Here is a 19,816-nt window from a genome sequence, read left to right as displayed (position 1 = left end):
TTATTAGTTGAAGGGAGGTGTTCTTTTTGTGGAGCTTTGGACTCAACTCTTGTCCAGAGTTGTTGAGTTATACTTTGTGAAGGCTGTTGTATTCTGGAGGGGACAAGTCAAAGAGGACTACTGCTGGACCGGTGAAAACATTTGTTGCAATGGACTTGAATCTCTTTAAAGAGAGCGAGATATCCGCGCCTCAGCCTGAAGAGATTTATTTCTTCATTTTTATTTTCAATTATAATCATGTATTTTTGTTATCTTGTAAGTTTTCACTATCACATAGTGTGATAAAGCAGCTGCTATGAGATTAAATTATTTATGTAAATAAATTATGTGTAGTCAGAGGTGAATCTGATCGATTCACTGACTAATGAAACATCGAGGGGAGTAAGACTTTTTGTCATTTGAGAAGATCAACAATGGTGGTAATCCAACCTATGTGATTGGAGATCCCATGAATTAGGTTCATATGGGTAATAACAAATCATTAGTTTATCAAGTAAGCACTATAAAATTATGTCCCTCCTATGATGTGTGAATATAGTGCAATAGTCTGCAAGACAAAGTGAGGCTGAGTTAAGCTCTTAATCCAAGTCATATCCTTTACATGTGGTGTATTGCTCTGCAGAATACACTTGATGATTGGACCTATATGAGTGTGAAGTGGTGCCGCTTCTATGAAATTGTGACATATTTCTAGAGCACTCATGAATACCAGGACACACACATGGCCTCTTAGTGTAAAATCGCGATAACGACAAAGATTATGCGAGTATAATGTGATAGAATAAGACACTGGGCTTACAAAAGAATTCTTGGTTCATAGAAGTTCTAAACTTCACCAATTGTTCTGTAAGTTTAATCTTGTTCTATCTAGGTTTGGTTCATAGTCTACGAGACACCAGATTCGACGCATTTTACTCATATGTGAATACCCAGCAAAATTCTTATTTCATTCGATTTCTTAATATTCTTTTTGAGATATGTAGGGGATTGTTGGAAAAATAATTCTAGTATCTCAAAAAGAAATATTCATATTGTTGTCTAAGATTCATTCCTTAATCTCTTTATTAATGACTCTTTATTGTATGACAATAATATTCAAACGTTACTATAAATAGTAACATCTTCCTTATTCATTATTATTTAGCCTTAGTGAGTTATTATTCCTTATTATGACAATATCTTAATATTCATTTAAATCATCATATTTATGGGCTATATTAATTCTCTTATAGCTGTTGAAAACTATACGTTGAAGGGATTAACTTCTTGTTCTTTGTGTGGAGTGATTCCCTTATATATATTCTTTGTGTTACTACTTTGAGAGTAGAGAAGAACACAATATCACTAGTAAGAAACAATATTCTTCTTCTTCAATTCCTTGAGTGCTGGGTTTTCTTTTAAATAAATCTTTGTTAGTTTTTGGCTCCTAGTTTTAAACTAGAAGAGATTGTTGAATCCTGGGGATACACCCATACCAGGTGAAATATCCTTAAGGACAGTGTCTTTCGACACGCCTCAAGCTATGAGAATTTCCTACAAGAGTTCACGGTGAAGTACAAGCTTTGGTGAATTCGATAAGTGTTCGTGATGAAGGTATTTTCTATAAGATTTTACAACACTATGTGAGCACATTTATGAGAAACATATGGGGTACATCTGACTCTCCCCCGACAGTTAACTATTAAATTTGACACTTACAAAAAACGTCATGATCAAAATGTCAAATAACGTCAGGGTGATGTCAAACATGATAACTCAAGTCAAGAGTGTTGGCCATGTTCTTTTAGATCAAAAACTTGATGCTTACGACTTGTCTATGATGATTTGGCAAAACTCTCAAATTACTTTTGATGATGACAACATGAACCTGGTTCACACAACACATGCCTGACTTAAAATAAAGAGGCGGAAAGAGTTCACTCATTCAAATATAAAATAGGAAAATCTTGTCCAAGACAGCTATCCAAATTAAATAAGAAATAGAATAAAAACAGACGACTCTAAGGCGGAAAAGGAAGGAGGCAAACAAGTTCTATAAGGAAAAGGAATAGTTTCTAGGAAAACTAATTCCTTTCCGATTAAGGTCCAATCAACTATATAGAAGGACAAAGCCAAAGAAAGAAAGAGTTGTCTTTGCAATATCAAATTCGAGAGATTTATTCCAGCGAAGGCCAAGTCATTGAGGAGATCAAGAAAGTGAAAGAAAGAAGTACTAGAGTTAGGATTTCCTTTTAGGAGTTGTGTTATGAGAGTTTGAGAGAATTGTAGCAAGAAGCGAGTGAAAGTGAAAGAAAGAAGTACTAGAGTTAGGATTTCCATTTGAAGTTTAGTGTTGCATTGGTTCATCTTGAATCAGTGTTTATGAGTTGTGTTATGAGAGTTTGAGAGAATTGTAACAAGAACAAGAAGCGGGTATTCTTGGAGAGTAGAGTTTGAGAGAATAGTAACAAGAAGCGGTTTTGACTTCTTGGAGAGTAGTGTAACACCCGGTAATTTGAAATATCTATGAAGAGGCTTAAAAATCGGAAATAGTCATTTTTGGAATAAAAATTGAAAATCTGGAAATTTGGCCAAGTGTGGAAATCAGTGAGTTTTTGGCCAACTTTGAGCGGTCATAAATCCTAGCTCAGGATGAGTTAGGAGTAGTTCCAGTTATGTTTGGAAAGCCCTTGGAGCGATCTTTCCAACGCCACTGAGTTTGCTCAATTCCGAGTTCGTATGAGCGAGTTATGCCCTTTGAAAGTTGGGCAGTTGGCAGAGAATCCGTCCGGAAATTTTAAGGGCATTTTGGTCTTTTCCCTAGCCATTTCTTTTGGGATTATATTGTTGTGTTAGGCCCATGGTATGTTGAGGGATATGATGATCCTTAGTGTTTGGGGTTGAATCCATTGAAGTAAGGATGGTTTAGAGTTGAAGAAAAGGAGGAGAAAAGTCGAGTTTTCTGGGGAAGGGCGCGCCTGCCAGCGCGCCCCAAAGGGGACTCTGAAGTCCAGCCCTTGGGGCGGCGCGCCTCTCAGAGCGCCAGCAGGTGCCTTCCGAGCTTCAAGGTCTGGCGCTCCGCGCCTTGCAGAGCGCCAAGGACGCCATGTTCCCCCATTCCTTCCATGTTCCTAGGTATTATACTTATGGTTCCTAGTTGTTTCCAATACTCTAAGGTACATTTAGACATCCCGAATTCATCCATAAACATGTGATCATATACCTTAAATCTGTAATTCAACTCAAGGCAAGTTAGGATCGAAGTTAAGGTGAAGTTAGAGCCAAGTCAAGTAAAGTTAAGAAGTAAGTCCAAGCAAGTCTTTAAAGCTTTTCAAGAGTCGTTATTGAACGTTATAATGTCGTTTTAAGGTTCAAGTTGCAAGTCAAGCAAAGAGTATAGATTTTCAAGTTAAGTCAAGACTTTAAAGTTGAGTCCATTTTCTCAAAAGCTATTAGGGAACTAAGTATTCCCAAAGAAGTTTATAAATGTTTTTACATTTAAGTAAGGAAGGAACCATGTTTTCCAAAAGAGCCTTTGGGCTAAGTTTTGAGTAATTATCTCAATTAAAGAAAGATGTATTTAAAGCACTTATGAGCCAAAGTATTTTGGGAGTAGTATTGAGCACCGAATTGGGGACGCGAGTTCACATTAACTCAACTCTCCATAAGAACCATGCGCCAACATGGGACTTGACGTATCATTCTTTTTAGATGATCACGTAAGATTAGGCTAGTGGATCCACTAAGCAAAAGTAAGGTCCTATATCACGGCAAGGTATAAGATGGTCTTTGGGCAACGTGAGGTAAAACGTTGTTACCACCACTAGGGCTCATAGTGGTGGTTGTCGGTTAAAGAATCTCCCACTAAAGTTATACTACCTTTATATAAATAAAGTTGAGTTGTTATTGCTTCAATCATTAACGAACTAAGTTGTTTGCAATGTTTTAAAAGCTTTATATATTGCATATGTCTTGTTGATTTATATTGAGTTCGGTTATTCATGAGTCGAACAAAGTCAAGGTAAGTGTTTTATTGTTTTCCTTTCAAGCTTAAGTTGTGGTTTAGCTTTCCAGCTTGCATACTCGTACATTCCATGTACTGATGCCAGTTGGCCTGCATCTTATTATGATGCAGACTCAGGTACCCAGGATCAACATCCAGCACGCCGTTGATCCAGTTGAGCACTCCAGAGTCAGTGGTGAGCCTCCTTGCTTTTTGGAGGACTCGGATATTTTATGTTCCTAGTTTTGTTTTGTTAGGATGTTGCGGGGTCTGTCCCAACATCCATCTCAGTATTGTAGAGGCTTCATAGACAGTCAGTCAGTTAGTTTTGAGTCTCTCCTCTATGTATATATGTAAATATCTATTTTGAAATTCGAGATGCCCTTGTGGCCAGATTTTTATAAGTTAAGTTGTTGTGTAAACTTGCATTGCATTAAGTTATTCTGTTGAGTTAGGTTTCCGCTGAGCTAAGAAAGTCAGGCCAAGGGTTCGCTTGGGGCCAGAAATGGTCTCCGGGTGCCGGTCCCGCCCAGGGTGTAGGCTCGGGGCGTGACAAGTAGAGTCTTCAATTATAGTTAATCGTTGAAGAGTAAAGTTATTAGAGTCGGTTCCTTTTGATTGTTGAGTTGTAATATAATCTTGAAGTGTTCTTGAAGTTAATAAAATTGTAATATGGTTTTTCCAGGGAAGGAAGGCTTCCACGATAAAATCACTATGTTAGTGTGTTACGTCTTTATCTAGGTAAAACAAACAAGAACCTAGTTCTTGAATAAAGGGTAAGATTTCTTCAGTTTCAACAATTTTTACTAAATTGTTATTCAGATATTTTAAATGTTGCTCAGTTTTATATCCCGTAGACAAACCCTTTGTTATGAATGTGATGGATACCGTCAAAAGTTGATATGCATAAAGTGTTGCCACTGGTTCCAAAATTCTTCCATTAGAAAGTATGAAATCTCGTAAAGTGCCACTAGGGGCGCATTGAGCAAGAGAATTTATAGGAGTTTATTGGAAATGATTCATAACATTCAGCTGATGATACAATATTGATAGACAAATTGAAGGAGCTTTATTGGAAATGATATGGGGAGAATTTATAGGAAAGGTGAAGGAGATGGGGAGAAGATGGATCCTTTTTTACCTGGTAGTTCTGGACAAACAATTGATGTCATCCACAAATCACAATGACTAAAGAATGCAGCTCCAAGTTTTGGCTCGTAGTCGAGAATTGGACTCTATTTTGATGTTGATTTAGCAGCAGTGTAAGTCTAAGCTAATAAGAATAGTGAAAATATGCCTGAACTGGTCATTTGCTTATTATTATCTGAATTAATCTCTCTGTGGTTCCTATTCTTACTTGCATTATATCCTGCTGTTCTCTCTGTTTCTCACAGTTGTTTATATCTGATATCTCTATAGGTGATGTTTTTGCTGGGGTTGGTCCCATTGCAATATCTGCTGCGAATATGTATACGCTAATGATTTGAATCGTAATGCTGTTGAATATCGATCTGCAAAGAAACTGTGTCCATAACAAAATTGAGAGGAGGATTGAGTACAAATTCATCCAAGTTGTATTTTCTATCGTATGTCACTAACTTTTGAATAATGCAAAGGATCTACATGTATATAAATATACAGTAAGAACAGTGATTTTGAGGTACAAATTCACGGAATGTTCATTGACAGTATTTTTGCAAGTGAAAAAGCTAGGCCAATCACTCAAGTAGTAATCAAAAAGGTTCAAAGAAGCTAATCTTTTCCTCGGGTAAGTTCGCAATTCCCCTGTCTCTGCTCTCAATTATTAAGAAGCATTAGCTTCTTTCACTTTTTGGATCCTCTGTAGTCGAAGTTATTGGATTACACATTCAAATATTCTTCAAATTTTGGAGATTTAGTTGTTGATATTGTGGATTACGTTATTGGTACTTATTTATTTCTCTAGAATTTTGAAATTGTGCAACTCTCATTTGCTCTCTGGATATGGAGATCAGAATCCAACCCCAAGAACATATTGTTTAATCCAAGCTTATCGGTTGTAATCATAGTTATAATTCTTTCAATTTATAAAATTTAGATGCGACAAATTATATAATAATGCGTCCTATATATATAATTGGAAGACACATTTGCAACAGAAAGGGTTAAACTTCAAATAATGGCGCTCTATCCATTGCCCACCGCCATTATACTCAATAGAATCACTCCTTTTACATGCCGCTTTTTCCCCAAACCTCTCTCTTCTTCCCTCTTCTCCGCCGCCGCCGTCTCCGCCGCGATTACCGCAACCTTACCCCAACACCTTTCCTATGGACCTTCCCTCTACAAAGGCCACAAAACTTCACACCAAAACTCCGATGAAGAAAACTTCACTAGAGTCTTCGATATCACTGCTTTACGAGTCCCTGCAGAACAATGTTTCTCACTCGAGAGCAGATTACGCGGACACCTTTTAAATTGGCCGCGCATTCGGAACATTGCTAGGGTTGCCGGTGATGATATTGATGACGAATTGAAGGAGTTTATTGGAAATGATATTAGTACTGATGATGAAACCCTAACAGTATTGGAACGGAGAATTTACGGGAAAGGTGAAGGTGATGGGGAGAAAATGTGTTCGGTGTTGTATAGAGATAAGCTTGCGAAGACTTTCAATTCGATAGGATATGTGAAGTTTGAGAATTTGGCTAAAATATCGCGGCCGAAGAAGAAGAAATGGGAGAGAGAGGAAAAAGAGGGAAATGGAAGTGAGAGGAGAGGGTATGGGAGAAGTGATATGTCAATGGTGGAGGTGGTTGAAGAAGAGGGGAGTGGAGATGAGGATTTCAGTGGGTTATTGGGTGATGATTTTAGAAGAAGAAAATGGAGTGGATCGACGAGGTTATTGCTATTGGATGAGAGGTACGCGAACAAGGGGATAGAGGAAATGCCCGAGGCAATTAAGGTTTCTGTTTTGTTTTAGCACAATGCTATTTTATGAGTTGTGCATATGCTTTGAGTTTCATGAGTAATGTCTTGTTAATACTTGGAATTGAAATATGGAGCTTTTTTGCTTTTCATTCTACCTGCAATTATTCCCCTATCCGTGTGCTGAGCCCCCTGAGCTTTTGTTTCCACTACAAAAGTTGCACAGCAGGGTATGTGTGATAAATTCATGTCATGAGTTCGAATTCTAGCTGGTTAACCAAGTCTGGTATTTAGGTAGAGAAAGGATAAGAGTGGCAGGCCAATTACAAAAAAAAATCTTGTTTGGTTGTGGTTTATTGACAAGCACCTGTTTCTTTCATGGTTGCAAATTATGAAGTATGTTATGAAATTTGTCACGAGAGCTATTGTCTCAGAAACAAGAATGGAAGGATTGGGACCTTGAATATAGTTAGACATTCATTAATTGGTGTAGTGTTGATATAATACATATCAAGACAGTGTTGTAAATCAATATAGTTTTGCCCTTTTGTCATCATTGATTCACTTTCCCGCTGTAGTAGCGAATAAATTAGATAGTTGGAGGGTATGAGTATCATGCATGTTTTACCAACAAGTCTACTAGATGAATTATATGTCTAAACAAATCTTGAAGAGCACTTGTTTTTAGGGTAATTCATCTTGATCTTAATTTCAAACTCTAAGCTGCACCACATGTATTTATATCAGTTAAACAAGTAATTTGATAATGGCCAAGGGAGATGGGTGGTTATGGAATGCTTGTACTCATTCAAAGTAGAAATTAAATGCTTAGATTCAACTTCTTGCTGATTTTTGAAGGCTAATGGCCCCTTTGTTACGAATTTGGACTATGTTTGCAGGCAGTCCTCAAAGAACACAATGAGGAAAGTACAAGATTAAGTTTTGAAATTGTGAGATGCAAGTTGACATTATTATACAATTATTGGCAAATGAATGAGGTATGTCCCTTTTTTTGAGAATGGTAAATTTTACTTCTATATATCCATAGGTACACTACAACGAAGTGTAGTCCCCCATCACAAAAGTTGTCTCTTTACAAAATCCTGATATATCTACTTACAGCCAATCAATTGCATTAAAAACACCTTCTGCGCTGTCTATAACTACTTGTTTACACCAAAAATAGTAAAGGCCTAAGCAGTCTGTCTTGATCTTCTGTATGTTGCTCTCATTTCTCTCTTTCCATATGGTCCACCACATACATACTGGAACCATCTTTCATCTCTCCTCCTTCTTCCCTGCATTGCCATCACCGATCCAGCTTCTTAGCACCTCTTTGATTCTCTCAGGTTTCACCCACCTCATCTTCCTCTTGTGGTTGAACATCTGCCACAGCTGGTCTGTCCATTTACAATGCAGAAAGAGGTGGTTGACTGTCTCTATCTGTTCTTCACATAGATAGCATCTAGAGCATAGGTTGATTTTCCTCTTGTTAAGGTTTTCATGAGTGAGGATGGCTTCCTTTGCCAGTAGCCATGTAAAGTAGTTTACCTTACAAGGCACTTTGGTCTTCCAGATTATTCTCCTTGGCCATCCTATCTCCTGAGTATTTGTTCTTGCCAAGTCTTTGTAAGCTGAGCTGACAGTAAAAATACCTCTGTTGTCCACTTTCCACACCAAACTGTTATTTTCTTCTGTAAGATTGAAATTTTGAGGGACTATATTCAGAAAAACTGCTATAAAGGTCATCTCTCAGTCATTTAGGATCCTTCTAAGATAAAGGTTCCACCCTTGTCCTGTCCCATAGTTCAGCCACACTAGCATCCTGAGCTTGGCATAAGTTGTTTAGCACAGGAAAAGTCTGCATCATCAGAGGCCATTGCCCACACCATATATCCTTCCTGAATGAGGTATGTCCCTTAAATATTGTTGACCATGTGTCTCAGTTTTGCTATTTGTAATGCCTTTCTAGGATGGATATTCCTTTTAGCCGTTTAAGCATTTCCTATTTCTTGTCGAGTATGGAAGGTTCATGGGTAAATCAACACGTGCTTTGTCAATTACCGTACTTGAATATATCGTAAGTAGAGCTGTCATGTATAGTTGGATGGGATATAGAAGGCGAAGCCTTTGCTTTATTCCTATTTACTTTTGCATTCATCCGTTGTGAGCTGTGCTGTGTGGAAAGAATATAATTGGAACTGTCATGAATATGGACAAGTAGCTGGTGTATCTTGCAAAAATGAGGGATTTGCATCTTGCAGGTCTTAGAGGTCTTGCTTCCACAAGGTATGATTGTTCCTTCAGCTTTTGAGACAGTTGGGCATATTGCCCATCTAAACTTGAGAGATGAGCATTTCCCATACAAGAAACTTATTGCAAAGGTACTTGGTTTCTACACATCTACCACATTTTTTATGGTTCTATGAAATTTCAGTTTATTTCTTGGGATTGTTTTTTACCAGGTAGTTCTGGACAAGAACAAGCCGAAGATACAAACAGTTGTCAATAAAACTGATGTCATCCACAATGACTATAGAACAATGCAGCTCGAAGTTCTGGCAGGAAATCATTCTCTTGTTACTACTGTAGTTGAGAATGGACTATATTTTGATGTTGATTTAGCAGCAGTGTGAGTGTAAGCTAATAAGAATACAAGTAAAGATGAAAACCTCCTATTAGCAGAATCTGATATTCCTTGTTTTTTTATCTTCTATAAATTGTCATTTTCTGGTAGATATTGGAATTCTAGGCTGGCAACCGAAAGGCAAAGGCTTCTTAGTTGCTTCACCAACAATGATGTTGTTTGTAAGTTTCCTTGAATACTATGTTACATGCATACTTGAGTTCCAGACTTGGTAACTCTACGATTCCACTTTGATTTCTTTTTTCGAGTTTTTCTCTTGGTTTTTCCACTACACTCTCACACTATTTAGCCTATCATGGGGTCAGCAGTTTCCATTTTAAAAGTCTTAAAAGAATTATCCTACTTGAGTTTTTTCTTAAATTTAGCAATATGCATGTGACAGTAAACAATTAAAAGAAACTGACACTACTTCAAGAGTACCCAAAATTAATATGAATGAACTGGTCTGCTCCAAACTGCTTTGTCATTTGCTTATTATCTGAATTAATCTTTGTGTGGTTCCTCTTCTAACTTGCATTATATCCCTTTGTTCTCTCTGTTTCTCACAGTTGTTTATATCTCTATAGGTGATGTTTTTGCTGGGGTGGGTCCCATTGCAATATCTGCTGCGAAGAAGGTCAAATATGTATACGCTAATGATTTGAACCCTAATGCTGTTGAATATCTGGAGAGAAACTGTGTCCGTAACAAACTTGAAAGGAAGATTGAGGTATAAATTCATCTACATGCAAGTAATATTTTCTGGTATGTCACTAAGTTTTGAGTAATGCATAAGATCTACATATAACATAGTTATAGTAAAAAACAGTGATCTTTAGGTACGAACTCACCGAGATCAGTTCACTTATTTTACACCCTTGATCTTGCAGGTGTATTAATGGTTTATATTTAACTTTTGGTTTCTTGAATTCATTTATCCAGTGATATATGGTGTCACAAAATAGTGATCTTGTTTATTTTGTAGATTTTTAACATGGATGGGAGGAGGTTCATTGACAGCATTTTTGCAAGTGAAAAAGCTAGGCCAATTACTCAAGTAGTAATGAATTTGCCAAATGATGCTGCAGAATTTCTTGGTACGCAATCTTTTGATAAATTTCAAGCTTAAAGTTTTGATATGCTATCGGATGTTATTGGTGTTAGTTAACTTGACAAATTTTCAGTTGTGAGCTCCATCGATGTGGTGTGATTTAGTTGAGAAAATATGCCCTCTGCAGTCGGCTTCAAGTTTTTCTAAATCTCTCTCCCGGGTCTAATTCCGAAGTTGCTAGATTGAGAAGACGACTTCTTGATATTTCAACTGCACTTCCTATTGATTCTTGATGACTCAGTTCTTGACCTTCATGAGTGATTCTAATTCAACATCTCTTTTCTTTTATTCTCATTTAAGTTGTCTTGTAGCATATAAAATATCTCCATATCGGTAATATAAAATGTCTCAGTTTCTCTTCTTTTTTGAGGAAGTATCCTGCTTGTCGAAATCTGATTTTTGACATCTCTCATTACTATGGGGTTAGAGGTTAAGGAGCACTGTTGGCCGTGATTGTTTGTTTCTCTTGGTTGAACTATGGCCCCAGAAAGCTTTTCATTAAGAAGATTTTGTTACTTTTGTTAATGCCAACTTGCATGTGACAGTGTAGTTGGAGCATAGTGTTCCAAGGATTGACAGTAATTCTTGCATAATAATGAAGAATGAGAAGCTTGAGTTTTGAAAATTATTGATGAACAAGCTTCTCTAGGGGCACCAAAAAAGCTTATGCAGAGCATGAGGGAGGGTAGGGTTTTCTTTAATTTGTTGATACAATTATGTTTCATTCTACTAGCATGGTTGTTAGGCAATGGTTTGACGGGTAAGACACCCTGGTTTTAGTGTTGAAGCAGATCTACTATGACCTTTGCAGGGGCATTATGTTTATATGGATTATCTGATGGATAATTCTTTTCAAGTATTTCTATTGAGTATCAATGTCAAAAGCATTTTCCATCACTAAAATTATTGCCTTGATTAGTTCTCTTACTCCCATATTTGAAATGTATGGTGTGGCATGACAGCACTTCAAAATATTTCTCAGAAGGCAATGTGCTGCAGTACATTCCTTTTTTCAGTTTAATGTAGGAGCTGAGGTGACCAAAACAAAAATAAAGGCAGACCTTCCATTCATTTATCTAGATGTGTAGCCATACATAACTGCTTTTCTCATGTCTGCAGATTCTTTTAGAGGAATTTTCAGAAATAAGCACGCGGATAAGCAATTTACCTTGCCAAGGATGCATGTATATGGTTTTTCGAAAGCTCAGGATCCTGAATTCGATTTTCATGAGGTCGGCTGTTAGTTTGTGCGCTATTTCTTTTCATCTGACTCAACTTTTTTGCGCCAGGTATTACTGAGGGGAATGCTGATTTTTTCTTCTTTGAACTTGAACAGAAAATCAGGATTGCACTGTCTGAGGTGGCTTTTGAGGTACAGATGCACAAGGTTCGCCTTGTTGCACCAGGAAAATGGATGTTGTGTGCATCATTTGTTCTACCTGAGACAGTGGCATTTGCTAAATAAATTCGGTAAGTAATTATGTTTGAGTAATTAAAGACTTTGTCAACAACTACATGTTACTGTCTATCCCATTTTCGGAAGTAAATGAGTTTTATCGAAAGCATATATAGGAGAAAAATTATAATGAGAAAGTTGCTAAGTAGAGCATCTTGTTCTGTATTCTGTTTTTAGCTTTCTAGTTCTTTACTCGAGGCATAGAGGCTGTGTATAAGCAGTTCACAAGCCTTATCTGCAAGATTTTTCTTTTTGTTTTGGTACTTTTCTTATTTTGTTTTCTGTGTACTATTGCTTCTTGAGGATGCTTGACTATAAAATAAACTGTTATGAGAATGATTGGTTGAAGTTTATGTCGACCAGAATTACAAACGGCAGCAATACAAAGAAAGATGTTAGCCCCATGAAAATTTTGTTATATTTTCAAACATAAACAAAATTTAAAACTTCATAAAAGAAAATAATTTTGTAAGTTGAAAAGTGATGAACATTACATAAAAAAACTATACAGTTGTGAAAGCAAAATTGGTCCATCAATCAATTATGCATTAAACTCAAACTATTTGAGATCGGACATAATAATTCCTACTCACCTTTGTACAAAGTAATAAGTTCTAGTCAAGTACTTGAAAGATAATTTAGAGAAAATGTTTTGGGATGTATGGGGCGGACACATGGCAGGGTGATCTAGTATACATGAAGTGATGTTAGATAGACTGTAAATTCTGTCATGCAACTAATGGGGGCGAAAGTTGTTGCCCTAGTATCAAGCTGGGACATTGCCTAATATGCACACTTGCTATTTTGTGCCTTGTAGGACATTCATGTTAGCAACATGGGAAGAGAAATAAAGCAAGGTGTAGATGAAGGAGGGAGGGAAGTCCGTTGGTATACATCTACTTGATCATTTTATTTTGTTTCCTGTATTAGTGTTTCCCTTATAAATGATGGTGGTTGTGTATTCTCGAGTTCCTTATCTTTATCTCTATTATATAGACGTTCAAGGGTAGGAGCATTGCAGCACAAATAGGAAAGCAGAATTTGCTGAGAGTGAGCTGTGTCCTTCAGATAAACTTTGAACAACGCAGATGTGGACTAGTTTGGAAGTGGGTATAAAGGTGAAGATCGATTGTAGTACTCTACTATCTAATTTTGGTTGCCTAAATATATGGATTTGAACATCTTTTGCAGTTATGATACACCATGTGAATGTATATACACATACAGCTGTAGTGTGTGGAAATTGTAGCTTTACTGTGGACCATTATAGTAGTCATCTCACTTTTCATTTTGAATAGCACCCTATCTAAACTTTGAAAGAAATCACAGCAATGGTATCCAGTTGTGGATCTTATATTCATGGCTGAATTTCTTTTTATTTTCTGGTACCATTACAAACACAACAAGTCTGTTTCTTCTTAAACATGAGAGTGTTGGTAAGACCTTGATTACCATTATTCATATCACCATTTGGAGCTTCATCCATGTTTACCAATGAATATAAAGATAAAAAATAATAATCTTGCATTAACAAGTTCAATAACCATAAAATTAAAGTTGAATTATATTCTATTTTTTTTGGTATGCGATCCAAAGAGGATAATTGTTTCTTTATTTTTCCCGTAATATCAACAAAAGAAAAATAATCAAATCATTCTGGAACCATTAAAATAATAATTAAAAAAAAAAGGAATTGGGAGAATAATAAAATGAAATCATCTATGCAACGAAACTTATATGTAGTTTAGTTCATCAAAGTATATTAAGAAGTAGTTCGTTAATAGGACATAAAAAAAAACGGAAACAAGATAATCTTTTAGTGTCAAGGTGTGTATTATGGTGAAATTTTTTAATTTATGACCAATCAAATTGACTTTGAATAACATGTCTATATATCTTACAAAATGATCCTTTTAGTGTTGGATCTACACATTCTTCCATCTTCTTAATTAATAGATAAACACATACATATAAATCAATACTAAACTATATATGAACAAAAGCAAAATAACACATACAAGAGAGAGAATATATACCGATCCTGAAAGTTGTTTTGTGATTTTTACATCTTTTCCCTATTTAACCCCCTGCATTGCTATGATTAGCTGTTTATGGCTGGCAGAGAAGGATCGCGTGCAGAGGCATATCCAAGATTTTGATATGATGGGTACACTATTACGATAAGATTGCTACGTTGTTACAAAGAAGAAAAGAATGAAGGGTATAATAGATTGCTATTTGCAATGAAGAATTTACTATCTGGCTTCTAATGTTGTGATGGTGATCTGATTCACTGTACTATGTGCATATTGACTAGAAGAGAATTCATTATCTGGTGTATTTGTTTCTACGAAGAAAGCTGGCTGTTTAGCAGGTGGCAGTACACCTTCATTGTTTAACATCATAACCACTGAAGACATACTTGGACGATCTTCTGGACGATGATGAACACACAATAGACCAACATGGATTGATCGTATAACTTCAGGTGTAGAATGAACATCAATGGGGAAATCCCCGAGTAATTCCATTGATCTACCTTCTTTATAGAGTGTCCATGCCTGTAGATTTTACTATCGTGTTAGCATGACCAGGTTTACGAGATAATTTACTGATGGACAATGAAAAACACAACCCTTACATGTCCGAGGAGGTTAAGGTTATGGTCTGGATGAGAGAATTTTCTGTTCCCTTTCCCACTCACAATTTCAAGAACTAAGACACCAAAGCTAAATACATCTGACTTCACCGAGTAGACACCATGTACAGCATATTCCGGTGAGAGGTAGCCACTGCATAAAACGTAAACAGAAATTAGCGTTACTAATACTGGGTAAACATACTATGATAATTTTTTGATTTTATTTTTTGATTTTAACATACTATGATAATGTCAAGGCTCTTCTGCTATTCCAGTTTTGAATGATTCAGTAAAATATCATCTTGAGATTCTTACTATGTTCCAACTACTCGGTGTGTCTTGGCTCCAAACTTGTCGTCTTCACAACTTCTTGCTATACCGAAGTCTGATATCTTTGGATTCATGTCATTGTCTAGTAAAATGTTGTTAGCTTTCAGGTCCCTGTGAATGATCCTCAACTGAGAATCTTGATGCAGATACATAAGTCCCCGAGCTATCCCATTGATTATGTGAAAGCGCTTAGACCAGTCTAATACCGTGCTTCGTGTGTCATCTGTTAAAAGTTTCATAGTTGGAACATTAATTCACACAAATCAGATAAAACTGAGAGTGGGATTTAAACATCGAAATAAATCGGAAAAGTAACAATAAAACATAACTTTGGGCTAAGAGGATTATTTGGGTACTCCTACAGGGCATCTATCAACTGAGATGTATGTAACTATTAAGCACAATTTTTTTCTTTTTTTTTGAGAAATCCTTACCAAATATAAATGAATCAAGACTTCCATTTGGCATGTACTCATAGATCAACATTTTTTCTTCTCCTTCGATGCAACATCCGAGAATCTTCACCAGATTTCTATGCTGAAGTTTCACAATATACATCACTTCATTCATGAACTCCTCTTGTCCTTGTGTGGAAGTCCTAGACAACCGCTTCACAGCTATTTCCTGTCCGTGTTCAAGCACGCCCTAAACATCATATATCTACATGTTAAGTTTTTTCAACACTGAACATGAAAATCAAATTATACTTCCACCAAAAGGTAGAAGCTCAAATTATGAAGAATTGAGCAACTATTATAAATTCAATCAAGTTTAGCTAATGTTTATAAAACTCTTCCAAAACTATAAAGTCGATAAATCATTCCTTACTGTCAGTCTTCCCGAATCTCTCTATGCTCAATTATGTGGGCTGTGAATTGCTTATTTCATGTAAACAGGTGCAAATGCTATAAGTGATTACCTTGTAAACAGGTCCATATCCACCTTCTCCAATTTTGCTCATCCCTGAAAAGTTGTTCGTAGATTTAGCTATTGTAGATAAGTCGAACAGTGGTAACTCATATTCTTCACTGAGGTTTCCGTTGAGGTAATCCATCTTGTAATTGCCATTGTTCCCCCAGCATCCTGTCAAAAGACCGATATACCAAATTCAGTTTGGCAAATACTAGACAAGAAAGATTTTCCTTTGAATTTGAATTCATCTACTAATTATATTCCGAACATAATGACTTGTCGAGGTTACCTTTCTTTTTCTCTGAAGCTATCTTCCTTCTTCTAATCCAGATCACTAGGCTTAGGATTACCAAAATCACTCCAGCCGATAACGGGATAATCCAGGAGAGTAATTTTCGTTTGTGTCCATTTGATTTCACCTGACTAGCTGCAAGTATGTAACCCAAATATAGGTAATCAGTTCGACTTTCTCCGTCAGCTTATTAGACATGACTACATTAAAGCTCTTTTATTTGTCTAGACATCATGGTCAGTGGTCACCAGTTCAGCATAGCTCAACTCTAACTCATTTTTTTTCTTAATCTAGAGACGTAGCTGTACTAATTTCATAGTATTTTGTTCTGTTAAATCTGTGAGTTTTACTTTGTCGTTATAGTACAACATGTTTGATGTGAAAATAATGGTCAAAATCGGATTCAATTGTCAACTGCTCCTATCGACACATAGGATTGACTACCCATTCAGAAGGAAGTGGAGTTTTATCCTTTTCCCATTCAAGAGTTCATATGCGTTTCCACGCACCTTTGAGACCCCCAAAAATGGACAAATTCCTTTTCTTAGGAACAAATAAAAGATTCATCACTACAAAAAGGATAACGGTACTCCTACCATTAACTACTTTCATTTATGGATTTCATAGTAGTCATTGGCAGTGTCTACAAGAAAATTCACTTTTTTTTTTAATCCCAGGCTCCTGCAACTCATAAATTTACCGTCTTTACGAAATCAATCTCAAAACTATTTATTTTATATTTTCAGCAATAAACTTACCTAATTCAGAGGCAGCCATTCTAATGTAGATATCTTGTCCTTCGTTGGCTAGCTGTCGAATATCAAGCAGATCTTCAGACCACAGTAAGCAACCGGTTCCTCCATTGCGTATGTCAAGATTTGAGTATGCCATACAAGAGCAATTTCTCAAGCAAACTTTCCGGCATTCTTCAAGGTTCATAGTCACATTAAACCATGAATTCCGCGTGTCTGGTAATTTAAGTTTCGAATACTTCAAAAATCCATCTCCCTTGATGCAATTCAGTTCAATCCTCCTAACACAACCACTTGACCAATCTGCCTTCCCCCAATCTTCAACATGTTTAGGCTCGAACTTTTCTAAACATCCACATACCGGAGAATTCAAACTACTACAACTACCATATCCTCCACACAACTTATAAGTATCACAATTATCTGTTGGTAATGAAAGGTAAAGTGCCCAACCTTTATTCCTATCGCCCCAAGTCCATCGTTGTAACGCACCATTTGGATTCAAACAAAACCTTGTAATAACCGAAGCTAGAAGGTGATAACTAAAATACACCTCAGTTTTAGTTGAAATCACACCAAATGTATAAAATGGACTTTGTCTTGAACTTGTTGCTCCGCTAAACCTTAAGCCATTCCATGGCCCAGATCTGTATACCTCCTTTGAACCTTTCTTCAAAATGTTCTGCAAGTAACCAGAAGGATCACAATGGTACGTATAATCACCCGGAGCTGGATCCTCCTCGTTCTTCCACGACGACAAATACAGTTCCTTCCCAGTTACAAAATTCCACCCAATTTTCATCCCGGGCAAAAGGGTATCAGTTGGGTAATCAAAACTCTGCCAGAGAAAATCCCCAATTTTAATATCATCACCAACACCATGACCAGCATCAATAACAACAAGATTTCCAGAATCAAGCAACTTTGCAACAGGGTTTTGCACAGATCTCGAGGTATTGGTAGACCATATGATGTGGTTACTATCATTCACTATAACAAGTAGTCCTGGTTTGATAACTTTTAGGGTACCTGAATTAGTTCCTAGAGGAGCTTCTCTATTGGCAACCCAAACAACGGTTGTTACAGATATGTTGCTATACCATATACCTATATAACGATTTTTGGAATTACCTGGACTGAAAAACCCCATCTGAAAACTTCCACCGGATGAAGTGATACTGGGTTCACCATCTTTGAGAAATTGAGTTGTTGTTATGGTATCACCTAATGAAATTTGGAAAATGGAAAATAAGTAGAAAACGAACAAGAAATGAATAGTTGTTTGTAGCAGCTTCATGGTTGGAAAAATAAAATGCAGCTTATTTATTAGCGAATTTCTTCCATTTTTGGAGCTCTTTGCAACACAATCAAAGACTAGTAGTTTGGTAATGGAGACGGCCAAAATGGGTCATCAACAGGGAAGTCGCAGACATTCAGGATTGGGCAGGTTGGTGTGTTCATGCTGAACTCGTTTTAATTTATGTGACGTAATTTAATTTGATATGAAATTTAACAAAGTAAGATTTTGAAATTTTATGACAAAAAATAAGTCTTTCATATTAGTGTGATTATAAATTATTTTATCAACATGAAGGGAATATTTATAACCAACAAACATTATGACATATTTTATACTATAAGTTCCAATTTTTATTTTTAAATTTTGTGTCAAATTAAACTACATCATATAAATTTGAAGTTGATGAAATTCCTACTTTATATCTTTGTGTCAAGTCAAATTACATCATATAAATTTGAAGTCGGTAAAATTCCTACTTTATATCTTTGTGTTAGGTTGATTGAAAAGGAAAGTCAGTCATATAAATTAGACCAAAGAAAGTATTATAAATCAAACGTGTAAAAAAAATATAGCAGCGAAGAAATTATGTTGAAAACAATTAAGAAACAAAAAAATAATAAATAACAAATAATATGATAATTGAAGTGAAAAAAAATAAGTACAACTTTCTTCGTTTATTATTGATTGATACACCCTTTAAGGAGCAATACATATAATGATATTGTTAATATTATTTTTTTAATATAAAAACTTTCAATATTTTGAAAAATGACTATAATTAATAATAAAATAAATTAAAAGTAAATAATAATTTATCTCCTGAATTTTAAAATGAATAAGTAAAAATAACATCTATTTTAGGAGAAGTAAAAGTGAATGCCGTTTGGATTGATTTAAAAGTTGGTCAAACCTACTTTTAAATCAGTTTTTGATTTTGAAAGTGTTTGACAAATATAAAAAATAACTTAAAATAAGTCAAAGATGACTTAAAATAAGTTACGCAAGTATTTGGCAAGGTCAAAAATGACTTAAAATAAGTCAGAAATCAAAAGTAGGTCTCTCCCTACTTTTTATTTTTTGACTTAAAAACAACATTTTTAAAGCCAATCCAAACGGGCTCTTATCCAAGCAAAAAGTTGTGTCTCAATATATTAAAAAAATAAAACTGATTAAATTTGTATTATGGTGTGGTCTAATTTGGTCGAGATATTAAAAAATTATCTTAATTCCGTTGATTTGAATCAAATTTCGCTTTTGACTCCACCACAATTTACTTTTACTATTATTCAGTAGGTCTGACTTTCTTCTCTGATGAGGCGTGGAATATGCTGTACTTGTCAAATTATCTTAATCAAGTGACTCATTTCTTCTACCTAATTACACTTACTCCATTATATATTGCAAAATAAATTTTATCCCCAACAAATATTTATATTAATTAAAAATGATGTATACTGACATACATTATATATATATTGCTATATCATTTGATCACAAGTAATTAATA

General features: G+C 35.8%; 2 protein-coding genes across 5 annotated transcripts; one reads left to right on the top strand and one right to left on the bottom strand.

The window, feature by feature from the left end:
* Positions 1 to 6,090: 6,090 nt before the first annotated feature.
* Positions 6,091 to 13,442, top strand: LOC102585129 (tRNA (guanine(37)-N1)-methyltransferase 1). Of its 3 annotated transcripts, none has more exons than XM_006363454.2 (11): positions 6,091 to 6,926; positions 7,789 to 7,887; positions 9,154 to 9,273; positions 9,355 to 9,521; positions 9,627 to 9,697; positions 10,103 to 10,245; positions 10,501 to 10,612; positions 11,746 to 11,858; positions 11,963 to 12,096; positions 12,900 to 12,970; positions 13,093 to 13,442. In XM_006363454.2, exons 1-9 carry the CDS (start codon positions 6,141 to 6,143, stop codon positions 12,089 to 12,091), a joined length of 1,740 nt encoding a protein of 579 aa, XP_006363516.1. In that variant the 5' UTR covers positions 6,091 to 6,140; the 3' UTR covers positions 12,092 to 12,096; positions 12,900 to 12,970; positions 13,093 to 13,442. The 3 variants fall into 3 exon arrangements, with proteins under 3 accessions (XP_006363516.1, XP_006363515.1, XP_006363514.1); XM_006363453.2 differs by having other exon boundaries at positions 13,088 to 13,442; XM_006363452.2 differs by having other exon boundaries at positions 13,079 to 13,442.
* Positions 13,443 to 14,284: 842 nt separating this feature from the next.
* On the bottom strand, positions 14,285 to 18,457 carry LOC102584813 (G-type lectin S-receptor-like serine/threonine-protein kinase At4g27290). 2 transcript variants are annotated; one of them, XM_006363451.2, is made up of 7 exons: positions 17,016 to 18,457; positions 16,255 to 16,398; positions 15,973 to 16,136; positions 15,488 to 15,698; positions 15,039 to 15,276; positions 14,724 to 14,874; positions 14,285 to 14,643 (listed from the first exon to the last, which is right to left on the bottom strand). In XM_006363451.2, exons 1-7 carry the CDS (start codon positions 18,304 to 18,306, stop codon positions 14,338 to 14,340), a joined length of 2,505 nt encoding a protein of 834 aa, XP_006363513.1. In that variant the 5' UTR covers positions 18,307 to 18,457; the 3' UTR covers positions 14,285 to 14,337. The 2 variants fall into 2 exon arrangements, with proteins under 2 accessions (XP_006363513.1, XP_015158962.1); XM_015303476.1 differs by having other exon boundaries at positions 16,255 to 16,392.
* Positions 18,458 to 19,816: the final 1,359 nt, after the last annotated feature.

This window comes from Solanum tuberosum, unplaced genomic scaffold (assembly GCF_000226075.1).
Source record: "Solanum tuberosum cultivar DM 1-3 516 R44 unplaced genomic scaffold, SolTub_3.0 scf00440, whole genome shotgun sequence".
NCBI classification, from domain to species: Eukaryota; Viridiplantae; Streptophyta; class Magnoliopsida; order Solanales; family Solanaceae; genus Solanum; species Solanum tuberosum.
The sequence above is the reverse complement of the archived record's forward strand: the minus strand, read 5'-3'. Positions and strand labels throughout refer to the sequence as shown.